At 36.2% G+C, this 21,249-nt stretch overlaps 1 protein-coding gene across 1 annotated transcript; it reads right to left on the bottom strand.

Moving 5' to 3' along the window:
* Nucleotides 1-1,472: 1,472 nt before the first annotated feature.
* LOC127449354 (protein Wnt-2b-like) lies at nucleotides 1,473-20,703 on the bottom strand. Its single transcript, XM_051712719.1, has 5 exons — nucleotides 20,563-20,703; nucleotides 11,491-11,711; nucleotides 6,644-6,921; nucleotides 3,946-4,210; nucleotides 1,473-2,069 (listed from the first exon to the last, which is right to left on the bottom strand). The coding sequence occupies exons 1-5, from the start codon at nucleotides 20,592-20,594 to the stop codon at nucleotides 1,840-1,842; spliced, it is 1,026 nt and encodes a 341-aa protein (XP_051568679.1). The 5' UTR covers nucleotides 20,595-20,703; the 3' UTR covers nucleotides 1,473-1,839.
* Between the last annotated feature and the right edge of the window lie 546 nt (nucleotides 20,704-21,249).

The raw sequence follows: 21,249 nt of genomic DNA, 5'->3' as shown, positions 1-21,249 counted from the left end.
GGTTAATGTCAGTTAATAGCTAATGTTAACAAATGGAAACTTTTTGTAAAGTGTTACTCATCAAATGGCAAATGTCTGTGAATGGACCATGGGCTGTCCTTGGGTGTGACCTCAGTAATGTGACTAACACTATGAACTTTCCAAAATGGTTTGAACTCTTTATTTCAATAAACATCATATTTCAATGAGAATCCCATGGTGGAAAACATTGACTTAATCGTAGACAAGTTGTTTGTCTACTAAACCAAACAAAAGTGCTCATATTTGAAGGGTTGTTTAAGTGCTTGGGTATTAAAAAGATAACAAGAGATGAAAGATATATTTTTTCTAATAGACAATGACAACGGGATGTAATAATAAGTTGATCTTTGATCTAATTCTTTTTGCAGAATCATGTATCAAAATTATGGTCCATGAAGTAAATGAAGGGAAATACAGTTATCACTGTTTAACAATATTTATACAACACCCTTCAAAGTATCATTTGGACCATTTAATGGATTTGGTTTTGGCTTTAAATACGATTTATTGCTATGATCTTTGGGAAGCTAGAACTGATGCTGTATGTAATTTTGTTCTTTCCCTAAAACTGCATCAATGTATTTACCAAAGTTGTCCAAAATAGTATTAGTATATAGGCACACTTATAAAAGAGTAAAAGATGTGCTGTAGAGCAGTGGTTCTCAACAGGTGGGGTCTGTTTTGATAAGGTTGTGGACACTGGGGAAAAAACCATGTTAAATGCTAAAAACAAATGTATCACCTTTTTAAAATTATATCAAATTTTAAAAGTGACATTCCTCCCAACATCCAATTAATATTTATGGTATTTTTGCCCAAATTCGTCACACAGATGCCAAAATAGATCAGTTGCATGATATTTTCTCTTCCTCGAAAACCATAATCATGGCTTTTCAAGTTAAAGAAAATCTGACCCCAACTACATTAAATATGAGTTCACTTCCTATGAGGTTAAACATTGTATATGTTTAGTGTGGTAAATTACTGGCTGTCAAGATTTATATTATTTTAATTAATTAATATGTTTGTTAAATATTATATTAATAGTAATACATTTAAATGTTTTAAAGAGATTTTTGTTTACTTTTGAATGATGAACCATTTCAGTACTCTTTTGGTCCACCACTTCATGTCCAATATAAAATCTGGATCCTGAAGCAAAATCAATTGAGAACCACTGTTTCACAAAAAAAAAAAAAAAACTTTTCTTATGCCTTGTTTAGCAGTAAAAACATCTAAACATTCAAAGAAGATACATTTACTTGAGAAGCAATCTTTAAAACAACAAAACCCTATTTGCCAATGGGGTAAGAAAATAAATCTAAGACAAAAAAATGTCTCATTCCATTGGCAAAAGCTATTTTTTTTTAATTTTATTTATTTATTTTTTTTGCATAAAATTCACTACATTATATTAACAAGACTTAATATCTTATATCATTTTGCTTCCCAAGTAAATGTATTTTTTTTTTTTTAAATGTGTCGATATTTTTATGGAAAACAAGACAAACATACTTTTTTTTTTTTTTTTTTTTAAATACTGAAAGGATGGTGTCCTGACCGCAGTTCATTCTGCAAAAGCAACCAAACAATGCCCATAGTATAATTTCCCACTGACTACCAGTGCTCCAGACTGGCCTGTGAGAATTGCTTCATCGCTGTGCTTACATCTTTGAAGGTAAATAAAGTTCAAGGTTCTGCAAGAAGAGATCAGAACGATATAGTCATAAACTACACATCCCACAATGCAGGGGCCCACTTAAAATACCTGAGAACAGAAAAGCACCAGTATCTGGTGTTTGATCATGGTCATGGCAGTCAAGTCAAATCAAGCCAGTCGTGTTTCTTATGTGGTTTACAGGTGTGGACGTCCACAGTTTCCTCACAATCTCTGCACTCGACCGCACAGCACCATTTGAACTTGCACTCGCATTTGGTCACCCATTTTTCACGGGTAGTGTCATACCCACGGCCACAGCACATGACCTCACAACCATCCATGCCTCTGGAAGACCTGTTGCATACCCTTCCTGCTGTACCCAGAGAACCTGAAAAAAAGATGGAGCAAAAGAATGGTCTTTGAAGGAATTTAGCTTTTATTCAGGCCATTGTTTTTCAATTTTTTTCCCAAAATTGCTTAATCAAAATTACAGTAAAAAAAATCTGTGGCCATATTAAAGTAACATAGAGCTCTAGAACCCTATCTTATCTGTTAACCATGGAAATTTCACTTACAGTATACATATATACTATATACACTTATATACAAGGACCTACACATGTTCTGTTTAACTTGTCAGATCTTAACTGAAGACATACGATAGAAAGTTTCTGTAATATGGCCCCATTGGATCTTTTTTGAATTTCACTTTCAGAAATGTACCATTGTAACTAGAGTTTTCATCAAATTATCATAGTTACTAGTGGAACTTGAGAAATTTGGGCACCAGTTATTAACAGATTATCTAAGGAGGAGAACCTATTTGTCAATGGTCATATTTCATCCCAAAATAAGAGGAAATAAAAATATATTTGGTAACATTTTATAATAATGAACTAACAATGAGCAGTTTTATTTTTTATTAACTAACATTAACAAAGATTAATAAATGCTGTAAAAAATATATTGTTAATTGTTTGTTCTTGACACCTAATGCATTAGCTAATATTAACGAATGGAACCTTACTGTAAAGTGTTACCATATATTTTAATAAAATAAAAATAAAGATGCATTAAAAATGCATTATTTCTTTTCTTTTCTTTTTTTTCCATTTCAGTTTCAGCACAATTATTACTGCAATGCATCCGGAAGTTTTTCTTTTGAGTTTGTTTTTAATTCAGTTTATTCTCAGTGTTGATTTTCATCAGATTCTTTACTGTATTTCAGGAAAAAATATTGTATTTTAATGATTTTCTGTTATGTATATATTATTAATATGTGGGCCTTCCTTCAGGAACATTTTTTTCAGTATGCCCCAGAGCATTACAAAATGCTTAATTCCATTGTCACACCTGAAAGGTGTGTTTATATTCCCTGAAAGACAAGTTTAATCAGTTAATGTTAACATTTTTTAAGTTAAAATTTTGTCCCCAATTTGGCATGCCCAATTCCCAATGCGCTCTAAGTCCTTGTGGTGGCGTAGTGACTTGCCTCAATCCGGGTGGCGGATCTCAGTTGCCTCCGCATCTGAGACCGTCAATCTGCGCATCTTATCACGTGGCTTGTTGAGCGCGTTACCGTGGAGACTTAGTGCATCCCGCTATTCTCCACGGCATCCATGCACAACCCACCACGCGCCCCACCGAGAGCGAGGAGGTTACCCCAACGTGACTCCACCCACCCTAGCAACCTGGCCAATTGGTTGCTTAGGAAGCCTGACTTGCAACTCCAGGTGTGGTAGTCAGTGTAAGTCATGGCTAAGTTATTTTTAGCCATTAATTTATTTACAGTATTTCAATACAGTTCGACCCACATGTCAAAAAGTTATAAAGTATTGCAAATGTATTCTTTAACAATCTAGGAATTTCTATAATATTTTCTAATAAAATCAGCATGAAGGCAGTACAATAAACACTACCATGATGTATAAATACTTTGCTAATTTAAATAATATATCATTTTTTGCATTACATTAATATGAATGAGATTTGTTTCAGGTTATGGTATTGAGAATTGTGGGAGGAAAATGTGCTTAATTGTCACGAAAATAATGTCACAATGCAAATAATCTTGATGTTCCTAAAAATTGGCTTCTTTATGCAAAATTTCTTATTTCTTTCTTTTTGACTTTGGGGTGAAATATGGTATATGACCCAGACATGTTTTAAGCTTCAGGTTTCTTGAGATTCACTACTTTCAGTTACACCAACTATAATTTGGAGGCATAATAGAAGAGCACACACACACTTTCCTTCGTGCTTACCTGCTGATCGGTCCATTAGGCAATAGTCTGGAGAGTTCTCAATGTAAACTAAATAATTTTTGGCCATTCTCTTGTAATCCCCGTCAGCAACCATAAAGCCTGTGCCATCCTGGTTCATTGTGACCTCCACAGCGGTATTGTACTTCTTTCTCAAGTAGTCTCCTGTCCGCCGGAAATCAGACATAGCCAACCAGCATGTTCTGAGAGCACATGACCCACTGACTCCATGACACTTACATTCAGTCTTCATGAAACGTTTCACTGCCTAAGAAAAACAAAAGTCAATCTATCACCTTTGAACCACTCTACAACGTGATTGAAAGACAAGTTCTTGTTTTATATTTAGTTTGCTGATTTTTAGTTTTAAGGTTTGGTTTTTAAACATACAGCATGACTTTCTTTCCTCTGTGGAACACAAAAGGAGATGTTAGGCAGAGTGACAGCCTCAGTCACCATTCACTTTCTTGTATAGAAAAAAGAATGAAAGTGAATAGGTTTACATTCTCCATTCTCGCCAGAGGTGGGTAGTAACGCGCAACATTTACTCCGTTACATTTTTGGAGTAGGTTTAATAGTGGGTACTTTTTACTCTTGCTCAAGTAAATTTCAAAGAATTTTTTTTTACTTTTACTTTGTTACAATGGGCAACGTTCCTTTCGTTACAGTACTGGTTTTAATTAAATAAGTTTTAATAAATGCATAATTTATTACGAGAATTTTATGACAGCGGAACTTTACAGTTGCGCTTTCTCACTCGAGTCGAGTTCATGACTGAAGCAGCAAGCGCCAAACAATCACTTTTGTCAAGCAATGCCTTCATTTTACACCAAGACAAGCGGATATTTCAAGATTAAAATTGCAGCTCCAGCTTAAGAAAACTCGTTGCAGTGAGTTTTGGCAATTGTGATAACATGAGCTTGTCTGTGTTGTGGTGATGGTCATTTTCAGGGTGATTCTGTATTTGTAGGCTCTTATGACATCAGTTTCTATGTATACATTTTTATATCAGTGCTAAAATATATCAGTGCCTACTGTATAAATCCATGTATAAGTGTAAATACCTTTTGCTCTGCCTATTGTGTGCATACATGACTACTGGAGCGCTGCAACTTTGCATTTGCCAGATGCAGCGCGTTTTTCTCATGGGCAACGGCGAACACGATCTGAACTTAAATAAGCCTAACATGCTTCCAAATATAAAGATAAGGTGCAGTTTACACTTACTGTACAGAACTAATGATCTAAATTCTTTCTACACTGAAAATATTGTAACTGAACTAAGAATCCATTCAGGACTTTAAACCGCTGTGAAATAGCGAAGGTAGCAATTAATAAAAGCATGATCATGCTTCTTTTTATTCAACATTATATACGATTGGGCCTGTGGAATATTGTTCATGTTTTTCATCTGTATTTTGTGGAACCCAAAAGATGTTAGACAGAATGTTAGGAACTGACAGTCTCAATCACCATTCCCTTTTAAAATATGGAGGAAAAAACATGCAGTAAAAGTAAATGGTGACTATAAGACTAACAATCTTTCTGACATCTCCTTAATTGTGTTGCATTGAAGAAAGAAAGTCATACAGGTTTGTAACAACATGAGGGTGAATGATGAAAGAATTTCAAATAATAAAAATTATTATTATCATTATTAAATTATTATTATTATTATTATTATTATTATGTAATACATGTTAAATGTGTATTATGTAATGGAATATTGGGGAGTAAACATCCATTATGTTACATATGAAAGTAACTAGTTACTCGCTACTTGAGTATTCCTTTAAATGGATACTTTTTTACTCTTACTCAAGTAATTATTAACATCATTACTTTAACTTCTACTTGAGTAATTATTTTTTTCAAGTAATTGTACTTTTACTCGAGTACAGTTTTGGCTACTCTACCCACCTCTGAATCTCGCATAATCTCATCTCTTTTTGTGTTCCAGGGAAGAAAGTAAAGTCATAACGGTTTGGAACAACATGAGGGTATATAAGTAAATAATGACAGAATTTTTATTTTTGAAACATGATCATACGGGAAGTCGGCATGTTGTTTACGAGACTTCCAGTACCTTAGGATTGGCCACATTATGCAGACTCACTGACAAGCTGCATCTGCTATCAGACATTTTTGCATCGGCTGTAGCGTCATAACCTTCCCTTGTGGTGCGAGCAGAAGTGTATTGCGTCAGCAGCGTGGGGCACCTGTGTTCAGATTCCATGTTGAAACCAGTAAGTAATTGCATTCACATAATCAGTGACGACCGTGATTCTGAGGTTGTGTTTTCCCCTCTAACATGACATTTTTTCTCCACTGATTATTAGGTTTAGATTTGGGGTTAGAGTTGGGGTTAGAGTTTATAAAATATGCATTCCTCTACACTGTATTACATCATATACAGCTGAAAACAAGTTGCTTCACAACTTGCTTTTGGCGCCCCTCTGTGGACAGTTCATTCAGAAAATGGAGCTCACAGGTGCCCATACACCCAAAAACACTTACCACTTTATCTACTTGGGGCAGTTTTTTGACATTCGGTAAGCACAGACCGATTTTAGCTACTATAAAGAAAAGTCAACCTACTGTTTCCGATTTTCACTGCCAGCTTAGTGTGCATTTTTTAGTGAACTATCCCTCTAAGGTTACATGTTATCTTTCACATGTCAACTTTATGGCCCGCACTCACCATTCTGCCACAGCGATTGTTGTGCAGGTTCATCAGTGCTCGGGCATCTTTGACCGTCCTCTCTCTGGCATCCACAAAAGCTTTGGTAAACTTGATACCATAGTTAATGTTGTCACTACAGCCGCCCCAATCAAAGTCACCTTCTTCATCACTTGCTCTGCCTTTCCTGTGGGAGTCACAGCTACAGATCTTAAGCTCACCTTGACTGCATGCTCTGGTAATGGCATAAACTACGCCCGCAGAGGAGATTGCATAAACGAATGCTGCTTCACGGCTACCTGATGGAGAGGAGAAAATTATTACTAATATTAGCAGGTTGACAATGCATCGCAAGAAAAATAAAGTCTATATTAGTGCTTCAAAAATCATTTTCACATTTTAAAGGAGAAGTGTGTAATTTCTGCGACATTAACGGCACCAAAAGAAATTGCAAAAATGTTCATTTTCAAACAGGTTTTCCAAAAAACTCTTACCGACAATTTCGCTCTGCCCACCTGTGCCATAGTTCAGCCAAAACAATTAATAAATAGCTCTACTCCTGATATGACTTTCCTTTTCCATCGACCACCTAGATTGTGCAGGATCTTGGATGACGTAACCAATAGCCAAATTTACAAATAAAGCTATTTAATCATTGTTTTACCAAGATTGCATTCAGGACTGGCTCCATTCTGATATAAAAACGGCCACTTTTCATATGGGATGATATGGGTATCTTACAATTCGGTTTGTTGTATGATATGAGGTTCACGATTCTAATTAATCTCAATAAAACAATAATTTGATAAAACAACACTTAAATCCACTTAAAAATCTAGTGCCCTGGGTAGCTCAGCAAGTAAAGACGCTGACTACCACCCCTGGAGTCGCGAGTTCGAATCCAGGGCATGCTGAGTGACTCCAGCCAGGTCTCCTAAGCAACCAAAATGGCCCGGTTGCTAGGGAGGGTAGAGTCACATAGGGTAACCTCCTCATGGTCACTATAATGAGTATAGCGTGAAGCTTCCACATGCACTATGTTTCCACGGTAACTCGCTCAACAAGCCACGTGATAAGATGCACGGATTGACAGTCTCAGACACGGAGGCAACTGAGATTTGTCCTCCGCCACCCGGATTGAGGTGAGTCACTATGCCACCACGAGGACTTAGAGCGCATTGGGAATTGGGCATTCCAAATTGGGGAGAAAAGGGGAGAAAATAAAAAAATAAATAAAAAATACCCAAAATCACAGGACTTAATGACAGACCTGTCGCTCTCACGTCTGTGGTCATGAAGACATTTGAGACACTGGTGCCTACCCCAATCTGTCGATGGATCATCAGCTTTCTGACAGATAGGCAGCAGCTAATGAGACTGGGGAAACTCACATCCGGGACCCTCACTATTAGCACTGGTGCTCCTCAGGGATGCATTCTCTCTCGACTGCTCTTCTCCCTGTACACGAATGACTGCACTGCAAAGGACCCCTCTGTCAAGCTCCTGAAGTTTGCAGATGACACCACGGTCATTGGCCTCATCCGCGATGTTGATGAGTCTGTATACAAATGGGAGGTTGAACAACTGGCTGTCTGGAGCAGTCACAACAACCTTGAGCTGAACATGCTCAAAACAGTGGAGAAGATAGTGGACTTCAAGAGAAATCCCCCTGCAGTGGAGTCATTCAGGTTCCTGGGCTCTACCATCTCTCAGGACCTGAAGTGGGACACTCACATAGACTCCATTGTGAAGAAGGCTCAGTAGAGGTTGTACTTCCTTCGCCAGCTGAGGAAGTTCAACCTGCCACAGGAGCTGCTGACACAGTTCTACTCGGCCGTCATTGAATCTGTCCTGTGTACATCTATAACTGTCTGGTTTGGTTCAGCCACCAAATCAGACAGAAGGAAACTACAATGGACAGTCAGGACTGCTGAGAGGATTATTGGTGCCCCCCTGCCCACCCTCTAAGACCTGTATGTCTCCAGATTGTGGAAACGTGCAGGTAGAATCACTCTGGACCACACACAACCCTGCCCACTCCCCATTTGAACTGTTGCCCTCTGGTTTCTTATATAACGTTCTCTAAAATAAAAGATCACAAACAAATAAACCTTCAAAAATAGTTTGTTGCATTCAGGCTGATCAGGTGCAGGTCATATATAGTATGTGAAATAGTATATTTAATTTGTTTGTTTTTTTGTCACCATTATTATAATCACATTTTAGCTTTTAAAAAAATGTAAAAAATTTAATAAAATAAAAAATTGCATTGTATCAATTAATATTGTGTCATGAAATTGCTTATATAATAATATATGAGCTGTCACTGTTTAAAATAACGTGTACAATTTACTTTTTGATCAACAGCTGACTGTATAGAACAGAAAGGATATTAAAAGACACATTATTCAATGAAAGTGGAGTGTGTGGATTTCATCTTTGATGGAATGTAAAAAAAAGAAGAAGATAATTTGATATTTTACAGGTTATTTAATTTATGATCATATCAGAAAACAATGTTGAAAATATCACATTATTGAATTTTCCCTAGATAAGGAAAGATATGTTTATTTTGGTTTTATTGTCCCATTACTACAATCAATTCCTGATGGATAAAATCATCCCGCCCTACATTTTTTTAAATATCCTGTTTCACTCTGAATTCGCCAGATTATGGAAATTAAATGGGCTATGAATGTGATTTCATTTTGACTTTATTAATTAATAAAGACATTAATATATAGTATCTATGCACACAAAAATGACACACTTCACCTTTAAGTAGTTTAATAGAGCCAAAGCAAGCTTATGAGGCATAACGCTCTTACAACGGTGCTAAATCCACTCTGCTTTTGTTATATCAACTTTATAACATTATCCCCATATTTAAGCCCCTTGGCTTGCCTAAGTGCAGGAGGCCACCCTAGAGCGTTCCAACATTCAGCTGATTCAACCTGACACTCCTTCAGCTTTAGTTTCTTTGCTCGATTGCACTCATTGCCTTGAGGTGTGTTTTTTTGCCAAAGTAGCTCAAAATGACCCCTATTTCCCTCATTTTCCTCCTCCAACAAGCGCACTGAGCCAGAACAGAGGGTGATATGTCAAAAAGAGCAGCTTTGTCTGTCTGCCAGCCCAGAGTCATCTGCACAAATATTTACATCTATTACTGTTTATACATTAGCCTGTAGAGAACCCCCTCCGACTAGCCACTTGTATTTGGAGAATATCCACTCTCTGTCAGACTTTTGCCTATTCTTGGGAAGTTCAGACCTTTAAAGCTGTTTTTCCCACCACTAACCAACAGAAATGTTAAAAAAACATGCCTTAAATTTATGCTTTACACAAATTTGGTTATTGTAGCATAAAGCTGTTAAGGCTAAAATATATTCTATGCATGTATGTGAACGCAGACGCTTCTTGCTATGCAAGCTCAATTTTGTGAGTTGTTGCGTTCCAAAACTTGTAGAGTGCAACTCATAACACAACTTAAGTTCGCATTCTCAGCATTGCCACAAGCGATGCTGTAGTGTGAACTGTTCGCTTCTACTGTACGTTTTCTATGTCAAGTCAAATGCTTTTGTCATGTAGGAGCAACAGTTTAAAGAGTATGCCAAGCAAGTAAGGTAAAGTCAATATATTTCTAGCAACTTACCTGAATAATAACACATCCAGTTTAATGGCACAGAGTTTTGAAGGTAACTCTATCGCCCCCCACTGAGTACTGAGGTTTGTTACCTCCACCGTAATGCAAGAACGCTTCTTACATGTTCGCTGCGACCCGTAGACTGGTTCAAACTGACCAGTTGTTGGCAATGTGTTGGCCAAGTGCTCACATCTGCATATGCGTACTTGCGTAAAGTATGTTTCTGGCCTTACTGTATGTAACACCAACTCTATGCCAGTACCTACATTTAATTGACTAGGCTAATGCATAACCCTATGAGCAAATATTCCTAAGGTAATCATATGAAAACATGTGCCCTACTCACATTTCACCTCAAAATAATAAGATAAAAATATATAATTTTTGCTTAAAATAAATGACGAATATTATAGGACCATTAAGATTTGCACTGTAACATTATTTTCATGACAATTAAGCAAATTTTCTGCCCAAATTAGCATTACCATAATGTGTCCGTACATTTTACTTTTTACATTTATTATTTAATGGTTGTTATTTAATTTACATTTAATGGTCAGATTGTCTGATTAGATTCTCATTAATGTAATACAGTATTTTTAAAAAAATATATATTAGCTTAAATTAGGCAGTACAACAAATACTACCAATATGTAAAAATACATCACAGTTTAAAAATTATAGAAATAAGAAATTATATTTTTCTTAAATAAAACGAAGCCTGTTTTAGGGCGTTTAAAATATATATTTTTTTATTGTGACATTATTTTCATTTTAATTAACAACATTTGTCCCCAAAATTCTCACTATTATAATGAAAGAAAAAAAAACTCATTTATTTGCTGTAATATGTCAAAAAAATAATGATATAGTATTTTTATCATTATTATTATTTTTTACATTACAGCAACAAAAAAATAGGTTATTTTGTATTACAGTAACAAGAATTTTGGTGGCAAATGTCCTTGATTAAAATATAAAGAATGCATCAATGCAAACAATCTGAATTGTCCCAAATTGTCTTCATTTTATTTAAGAAAAATATATCTTATTTTTTTCTCTTGATTTTGGGGTGAAATATGATTTAGACATGTTCTTGAAAACAGATCACATCAGAACAAGTTTGTAACATGCTACAGGTTTGCATAGTTCCTGTACTTGTAATAATCATGTTTTATTATGATCTCAGCCATCATTAGGGACAGAGTGTGAAGCAAACACTGACTGCGCAGCATGAGGCGGCCGAACACAGTGTGGTCTCGCTCCAGTGTGCTGCAGTTCCAGCGATGGTGTCGGAACTGGTGCTGGCATTCCCGGATCCACTCCTTTGCTCCCTCTCCGATGGACTGCATGAGGTCGGGGTGTCTTTGGCAGAGCTGCCGCTGTTTGTTTACGAGTCCTGGAATGTTGTCACATATGACCCGTGCACCTAATGCACCAATATACCTGCAGGAATAAACAGCGAAGAATACCTAAAAATCCAGTGACATATTAAAGGCTTAACTACATAGCAATCAAACTAGTATCTTGGGATTAAATTGCTTGTCTTGTAACTTAATGGCTAAAAAATCAATGCATAATTATTGAAACCATCCCACATTAGGAACCAGCATAATATTTTATAGGAATCAATAACATGCACCATTGGGTCATGCACAGTACAATGGGGATCAGCACTTTAAAGCTCCAAAAAGCACAGACAATCGTAGTTATAGCAATCCATATACTACTCCAGTCGGTAAATTATTGTCTTCTAAAGCGATACGATCGCTTACCACTGGAGTCGTATGGATTACTTTTACTATGATTGACTGTGTTGGTTGGTGCTTTAAAGTGCTAATCACCATTCACTTGCATTGTATGGACCTGCAGAGCTGAAATATTCTTCTAAAAATCTTTGTTTGTGTTCAGCAGAAGAAAGAAAGTTATACACATCTGGGATGGAATGAGGGTGAGTAAATGATGAGAGAATTTAAATTTTTGGGTAAACTCACCCTTAAAGTGCCCATTCACTCTGTTGTTTTATATGCTGCTTCATTCATGTACCATCTGCTGCTGAAAGCCATTTACACATCTGCCTATAGTGAGATATGCCTACCATCGTTCTTTCATCTGTATTCTGCCCATTAACTCTCTTTTATACAGCATTTTTGCAGTAGTATCAATGTCATCATAAATTACATTAACAGAGTGTAATCTAGGGTGACCATATTCTGGTTTTCCAAAAAGAGGACACTTTTTTTTATTTTTATAATAGGGTTCAAAACAGTGTTTCAATGAATGCAAACTTTAATACAGTGAGAAAGACACTCTATTAGCATAACATAAATATACATACATAAATAAAAACTTCCAACATGTCCATGTACTAAAATAAAATATTTGATGCCATAAGTGTACCTTCATTTTCTATTACTATTATTTTGAATGGCCATGGAAAATGAAGCAATGTGATAATTTTACCTGGTCGCAAAAAATAGTGCGTTGATTTACCTGATGAACTTTCACCATTTGCTGACCCTTTATGCTTCGCAGAGCTGATGTGTGCTTCTAAATCACTTGCACCTTTATTAGCAACTGACACGTTCCAGCTTTGTCATACATTCTGCTTCCCATAGATCTCAACCTGGATGAAAGCATGGGAATTTCTGTGTGCAAATCTTCTGTAAATTTGCACTTTCGTTTGGGCATTGTTTCCACTCAGCTGTCATTTGCTGCTACTGTCAAGCAACTGTTTGATGCCGAACACAACAGCGCTTCGCGCATTCGCGGAGAGATTGACAGGCAGGAATTTGGTCAATAGTTGCTGCAAGCCTCTTATAATCGACCAATTGGTGTGCGAGAAGGCGGGACTTACAAAGAGGGGTTAAAGCAATGCAAATATGCATGCACACACAATGAAGTATTAGACCAGATGCACATCATAATGCAACTAAAGCCGAATCCCGGACATTTTCGCAAATTTAGAAATCCCAGCTGGACGCTTTTTTAAGGTCCGAAAAAGAGGATGTATGGTCACCTTATGTAATCGGCACATGTTGTGGCCATGTATAGCTTCTTAGCTCAATAGCTCCATGAATTCAGAAAATAAACAAGACAAAACACATTATTATCTACCGCATATCTATTACTAGAAATCATCATCGAGTAGCTAAAGCAGCTTCTTTTACAGACCTTGTGTGAATTCTACTCATATAATGAGGTATGAAGTCATTGATAGCACATTTTAATTGTGATATTAGTTTTGTTTTACATGTAGTCTTGAGTGTCCTCGTTCAAATGTACCCCTAAACCCCTACTCCAGCAGCGTGTCTGATGTCTGAATGTTCGCAAACAGTATGTCATTGCTCTGCTGTTTCAAGCTTCTTTTAACCTCTGAAAGAGGAACAAAGAAGTACTTCTCCTTAAGTGTGCTGGGGCCTTTAAGGTGCAACAGCAGGGTCTACATGCAATTGCAGATATTATCCAAAAAGACCTTACTCACGGTAGCGCCATCTTTGATTTTTAATGGGAATGACATAAGGCTGTGAGGGATAGACGTACAGTCTCTTCAATGGCATGCATGGTATAAAGCTGTAAAAAGCTCCTTGAGCACATCTGATTTTCCACATCTCATTTTGTCTGCAGTTATGTCTACTGAATGTTCCTGGAAAGATATTTTTTCAATGCATTGTCCGCGGAACGATCCAGAAACACTTTAAACTGCAGTACAGACCATTGAAGAGACTGTAAAGCCCAAAGTATACTTCGATTTTGATGCGAACGCTCAGCGTCTGCATACTGCCCAAAGCGATCCTGTCAAAATATATTCCATTTAACTGTGCGTGCATACACAGGAGGTTGGCACATGCGCGCTACGGCTGCTATGAGATGCTGGACAATTTCTCTTCAAGAGTTTGGACCCATAAAGATGTCTTTATATTCCTTCAGACTCCAGTTACACAACTGCCGGTGTCATAATCATTTGAGTCTGCCCGGTAAATCGAGTCCCCATTGGGGTAACCGTTTGTCTGCCTGAGCAAAAACCTATCATGTTATTGTGGTGATAGCATGTCATTGAAGTCTAGACTAACTGAAAAACACAAACAATGACACATCTTTAATTTCACACTCTGTAACTTCAGTTATATATTATTTTGTGTAACATATGATTTAAAAGACATTAAATGTTGTATTTACATAGTTAAAACTGCATATGCTATAAAGTGTATTTCTAAGATTTTTAATCAGGCACTGAATAGAGTACCCATTACTAGCTCTTTGAGCCAATGGAATCGCTGTGATGTCATATGTGGACTCAATTGATCATGACACCTGTATCGTGCACTTGACGTGCATATCTACTGTTGTTGTTTTTACCTTTGTCTCCTATTATGATTACATCTTCTTCTTGCATTCATTTGTGATATCAATGGCTCAAATGTGAGTGTTGCCACTTTTTGGACACAAAATTAGTGCACATAATTCTAGTCACATGAGCATTCTGCGCGTTCAAAGACACGTGGTTAGAAAAATCAGGCTGCGCATGTTCAAACACTCTGCTGATGACGGCAATTGCATCACGCATGCGTTCACAACCTCGTTGTCATTCCTATTAAAAATCAAAGATGGCGCAGCTGTGTTAAAGGTGCTTTGCTCATGGGCAAAATTGTGTTATCAAGGATTGTGACTTTACTATGTTTTAAGGTCTGCGTCTGAAGAGTCTGAACCTGCAAAGATAATGTTAGCCCTATACTCTACCCTTGTATATCTGCTTGTGCTTTAAGAAGTCTGAAAAATGTTAAATCACAAATATTATTTATTCACAAGACTGCTGGTTACGGCACCCTTTAGAGGACAGGAAGGGAATTTATTTTCTGAAATAGTTTTGCGTTTCCTCACAACCGTTTATGTTCCTTTGCAGTAAGTTTTGTGTTCCCTCGTAATTATTTTATGGTATTTGTAGTAAAACCACAGTAATGACAAAATTAACCAAGGTTTTACTACAGTAACCATATTTTAACCATGATATTTGTAATAAAACCATAGTAATAATACAGGAAAACCAAAGCTATGGTAATAGAAATCAATCATTTTGCAAAAAAAAAAAAAGGAAGAAAAAGAAAAAGGCTACAACAAATGTACCTTAAAAACTCCATAGTTCATTTGTTAAGTACCATGGATGATTTTTAAAACCAAAGTTCCTACCAAAAAACAAGCCCTTATGTTAATTAACCATAGTCTCAATATAGTAAAACTGCGGTAACAATGACTGTAATAAACAAGTTTTTTGGTACATTTACCACAAGTTTACCATGCTGTTACTGTTTTGTTTTTTTTGGCAGAATGATTTGATTTTTATTAGTTTTGTAGTTTTGGTTTTCCTGTATTACTATGGTTTTATTACAAATATCATGGTTAAAATAAGTTACTGTAGTAAAACAGTGGTTCATTTTCATAAAGCTATTGCAATGGAACCTAAAATAATTGCTAGGGATTGGGAATGCAAAACTTATTGTGAGAGAGCACAAAACTATTGAGAGGAAAAGCAAAAAAATCCATCCCTTTAGGGCCTCAGTAGCTGGTAAACACAAGGGAGAAATAAGACTTATTTTAATCAGAAAAGCAGTTATTGGACAATGCAGATATGCCATCAAAATGGCCAGATATTTTATCAGATTAATTGGCCTGGCCGATATATCAGTCTATCACTAAAGGGCTATTTCCTGTTCTGTAATTAGCATATACCCCAGCATGTCCCATTGATCTCTGTTGATTTAACAACTTCTCAGAAAGTTACACACAATTTTACATTTCTAGTACTGAGTTTTCATTTACTGTATGATGCAGGTACAGTTGATTGACATCTTCTCATTCAACAGTCTAATATAATAACGTCTCATTCAACAACCCTTTCTGTTCTAGCCTACCAAACAAAAACACTCAGTAAGGTTTATGCTGTGCTCACACAGCCTTGTCTCCTTCCCGGATCTCTTTATTTAGTCAGTCGCAAAAAACATGTATTACATACATAAAAAAGTCAAATAATAATAATCATACAGGTAAGTGCACAAAATGTAAAGAAAAGTAACTACAGAGAACAATGAGTAAAAGTGAATTAAATTGATACTTTCAGTATTTAGTAAGGGGTCAGCCTCTCTCCCTCAGATCATGACGGAGAACACATACTCTGCTGCAAAATCGATACATTCAGCCTTCTCTCCTAGGACATGTGAGAGTTTCTCTATATTACTCATTCTGCTGAATTCAGGCAGTATCTGTTCTGTGAGTGTAAAGTGTGTGTTTCTAATGCTCTCATATTTACTGCACTCAGTGAGGAACTGAAGTTCATCCTCTGTGACTCCTTGAGTGCAGTGTGAACAGTCTGTTCTCTCTGGGTCTCCAGCTCTGTCCCGACCCATCTCTACAGCCAGACTGTGCTCACTTACACGATACTTCGTAAGGAGATTCCTGTGACGGTAGTCTTTAATTTTGGTCAGATATGATGCCAATTTATATTCTGTCTTAATTTTTGGGAAATAAATTAGTTTGTTAATTTATTTGAGTTTGCTGTGCCAAGGATGAATGTATTCTTCTAGGGTTGTGAATTTGGAACCAAAGGTGGAACCAAAACTTACTGGCTCTCTTTTGAATGACATTCAACAGAGGGAATCTGCCCAGTTCTGCCGGACAGCCCAGGTTAGAAGCACTTCTGTGAACTCCCAGGATATTTTTACAGAATTTGAGGTGGAAAATTTCAACTGGACTTTTGTCCCAGGATTCATAATTCATTTTATATTTGGGTCCCAAGATTTCACTGCCATACATAAGTATGGGCTTGATGACACTGTCAAACAATTTCAGCCAAAGTTTAAAAGGGAGGTTAAATTTAAATAGTGATTTTCTTATACTATACTATGCCCTACGAGCATTGTCTGTTAGGTCATTTATTGCCAAGTCAAATTGTCCAGAAACTGAGATAGTCAGACCTAAATAATTGTAACTGGTAACATGGTTAAGAATTGTTCCCCCAAGTGTAAAAACATATTTTTTGACTTGAAGACAATTTTTATTTTAAAAATTATCACTTTCGACTTGTCCATGTTGATTGGTAATGCCCAATTACTGCAGTAATTTTCTAGATTTGAGAGGCTTTCACGTAATCCCTCTTCAGTAGTTGAGAGCAGCAGCAGGTCGTCTGTGTATAGAAGACGTTTAATTTCTCTGTCCTCTAGTGTGAGTCCAGGGCTACATGGGTTTTGAGGCATTGTGGCCAATTCATTGATATAAATATTAAATAAAGTTAGACTTAGGCTGCAGCCTTGACAAACTCCCTTATACTGGCTGAAATAATCAGTTCGTCTGTTGTTTATTTATTACTCTCTCTCTCTCTCTCTCTCTCTCTCTCTCTCTCTCTCTCTCTCTCTTTCTCTAACTCACACAATTATGCAAATACACAGTCCAACCAAAGACTTATTCCTCTGACTAGCATCTAGGAAGGGTCCACAATGTTGCTAGTTTCACACGGTTGCCCTGTTGATCCTTAGAACACAATAGGTTTAGAAGAACACAAAAGGAGATTTGTACTGATCGCTCTTTTCAATGCAATTAGTCCCCATGTTGACTGAGGATTCAAAGCTTCAAAAAGGATCCAAAACCCTAAAAGTATCATAAAAGTGGTCTATATGATTTGTGTGATACATTCCAAGTCTTCTGAAGCCATACAATTGCTTTATGTCAGAAACAGACTAAAATTTAAGTTGTTATTCACTGTTAATCCTCCCCTCGAGTGAGTTGTAACCCTCTGTGACAGATCATAAAGTCAGTGAGTTGAATCGAGAATCGGATCAGTCTGATTCAACTTTAGACCAGTTTTGTGAACTGTTTTTTGAGTGAATTGTTCCTTTAACACACAGATCACAGAAAACACACTCTCGCACTTTCTCTTCCAGAACACTTATCAGTTGAATGCGGCTGGGATTGGGAAAAAACGCTGCGTGTGAGCCAGAAAACCGCTATATGCGTGAATTGATTGCAACGATGACAACAATCCCCATAACCATAGAAACTGAGAGATATTTATCACCACTGGCTTACGGTTTCAGGCATGACACCACAGCTGTCTTACCGGCTCTCTGCTCCCATATGGAGGCCAAAGGGGCCATACATATAGTTGTTTCAACAAAGATGATAAAAACGATAACCCTCAATTTCCTATTCATGAAAACAGTATTATTCTCTTATCGTGTAGATTTGAGAAAGTTTGCGCATTAATTTTATTCAAAGTATCAAAAAATAGTGCAGACTGAGAATGTGTTGTTTACTCAGCTGTAGGGGCACTATGCAGTGGACCGCTGTGTGGTGTGAGAAGTGTAGACTATGTTGATATTGCTACCTCTGAGACATGATGGAGAAGTTATGAATGCTGCAATTAGAGACATTTTTAAAGGAGAAATCTGCCATTGTGTCATCATGTGTGATGTAATGAATGTGGAGATAGAAAGTAATAAAATAAGAAACAAGTCACATCTAATCTTTATCACTCATGCAAGTGTTTAAATGGTGTTAACACACGTGGGCTGTCACAGAACAGTCTGGAATGTCTTGATCAATGACAGTTTAAGAAATCAGGCTGCTCTGACCTAATATCAACTTCCATACTGTCTCTAATTGTATAAAATATGCATCGTTCCCACCACTTGTTTTCTTTCTGCCTTTCACTCTCTAGCACTATCAATCTTTTTATCAGAATCATTCACTAATGTTTTGTGATCATACATTTAGCAAGGGCTTTTCATTCATGACATTCATTCAAACTCAAATACACTCAAAAACTCACATCACTACCTCTACATCACTAAATCACTCTTCCTTTTGTTATCATGCTCTTATCAGTGGATTATGAAAAACAAGTTTTATCTGGTAATAGGCTTATCGTTTTATTTTTAGGTTTTCTTATATTTAACTATACATTTATAAGAGTCTAACCTTGTTTAAAAATCCTTAAGGAATACTAATATATTTCTTATAGTAATCTGTAAATGGGTCAGTGACAAATAAGGTTGTCCGAGTTGTTAGAAATAAGAAATCTTTTAAAAATCTAGTTTAAAACACATGACATTTTTGAAGTCATTTAATAATTATATATATATATATATATAATTATTAAATGACTTCAAAAATGTCATGTGGTTTAATCATCAAGTAAAGTATTAAAACACTTTCCTTGCACTTTGAATACATGAGAGTATAAACAACGTAATTATTATTTTAAAAAAAGTTTTTAAACACATTTTTCAAAGTAATATATATATATATATATATATATATATATATATATATATATATATTTTTTTTTTTTTTTCAATAGATTTCATGAATTTTGAGTAAAAAAAAAAAAAAAAAAAAAATCACAACGTTTTCTTAGGGTTATGCCACATGACCTGAACAAAATGTGCCTTTACATAAAAAAGATTTTTTAAACTAACTTCACACATAGTCATGAGGGTCTAAAGGGGTCCGCTCTGTTTTATGGTTTTTGTCAACATAAACAACAAAATGGCTTACATACATGTTGGTTTCACCACATAACTTTGATGTGGTGGACAAAAGTGTTTGTAAATATTAATCATATTTTAAAACAGTTGTTTCTCTTCTTTTTTTGCTGTTGTTGTAAGAAATAATAATAAAAGATTATTCTCCACTATTCATGCCAACATTTCAACATTTTGTCTGAGGACGGTTACACAACATGACATTTTTTACCTTAAGCCCCAGAAAAAATATCAAAATAACTTTAAACTCAGGAACTGAAAATATACTCATCACAGCAGATGTGCATTCAAGTAATTGTTTTGTGTGAATTGCATTTATTTATTTATTTATTTATTTATTTATTTATTTTTGTAATTTTGACTAATTTATTAAATGAGGATAAAACCTTGGCGTCACATCATTAACCATAAAATCATACATTTGGAACCCATATGGGATCAAAGAAGAATTCTCTTAGAATCAAATAAGATCTTACTGGATAAAATGATATTTGTTGTGTAGTATTTTATTTAATTCTTGTTTGAGACCTTTATATTCCAAGTTATAATCCTATTTGCATTCTTAGAGGATTTTTGACAAATATTGATATATCTATAGGCTATTGAATAATTTCAATATCATAATACTAGGTTACCGTGAGTAATAATTCTCTTTTTCTTATAAGGCATGGTGAAGCGGTCCCATTTTCACAATTTATGTATCTGTGAAAATGTTGGACGATCTGAGTGGCTGTAAATCGTGCCGACTTCAAATAAACACTTACCACCAAGACGAGTCCACACTGGGGGTAAACATGAGCAGCAGTAATATAAAAGGAAGATAAATCCTCTGAGTGGTGGCGCTCGCTTCACGGTGTGACAGAAATTCGTTACGCTCGCGCTGTCTAGAGACGATCCGCGCTGAATTGTCCCCGCGCGCCGCTGACGCGCATCCAACACCATCAAAGTTGCGCATGACTTACACGGGTGAGAAAGTTTGTGAAATTGTGGTCTAATTAAAAATAGTTGAAAGGCATATATATAAAAATAAAAAAAAGTCAAAAGGTATCTACAGTTCTTCAGGTAATTTACTCTCCATCCCTTTCATTAGGATGTAACTTTCCACATAACTTTCCACGTTAGGACCAGTAAAGTGACTCTGAATGAGAAAACGACTACAAGATGAAATTCTGAAGTTCATTAGTATCCAAATGCTTTTCAGTCAGGCTGCAGGACACTTAAACAGTCACGGTGGTTAATTGCGTCCAGACCGGTTCAGTGAGAGGTACAATATCTGTCCGACATACAGCATCATATTCAGAAGAATATCGGGATGTGGGAGGGGGTGTTTGTACTCTCATTGGTGGAAGGAGCACGAGTAGACGGGATGAATGAGCGCGCGTCTGTCCGTCCTATCTATCTATCTATCTATCTATCTATCTATCTATCTATCTATCTATCTATCTATCTAT

Source organism: Myxocyprinus asiaticus, chromosome 12 (genome assembly GCF_019703515.2).
Source record: "Myxocyprinus asiaticus isolate MX2 ecotype Aquarium Trade chromosome 12, UBuf_Myxa_2, whole genome shotgun sequence".
Classification (NCBI taxonomy): Eukaryota; Metazoa; Chordata; class Actinopteri; order Cypriniformes; family Catostomidae; genus Myxocyprinus; species Myxocyprinus asiaticus.
Note: the sequence above shows the minus strand (reverse complement) of the source record. Positions and strands in the feature narration are given on the sequence as shown.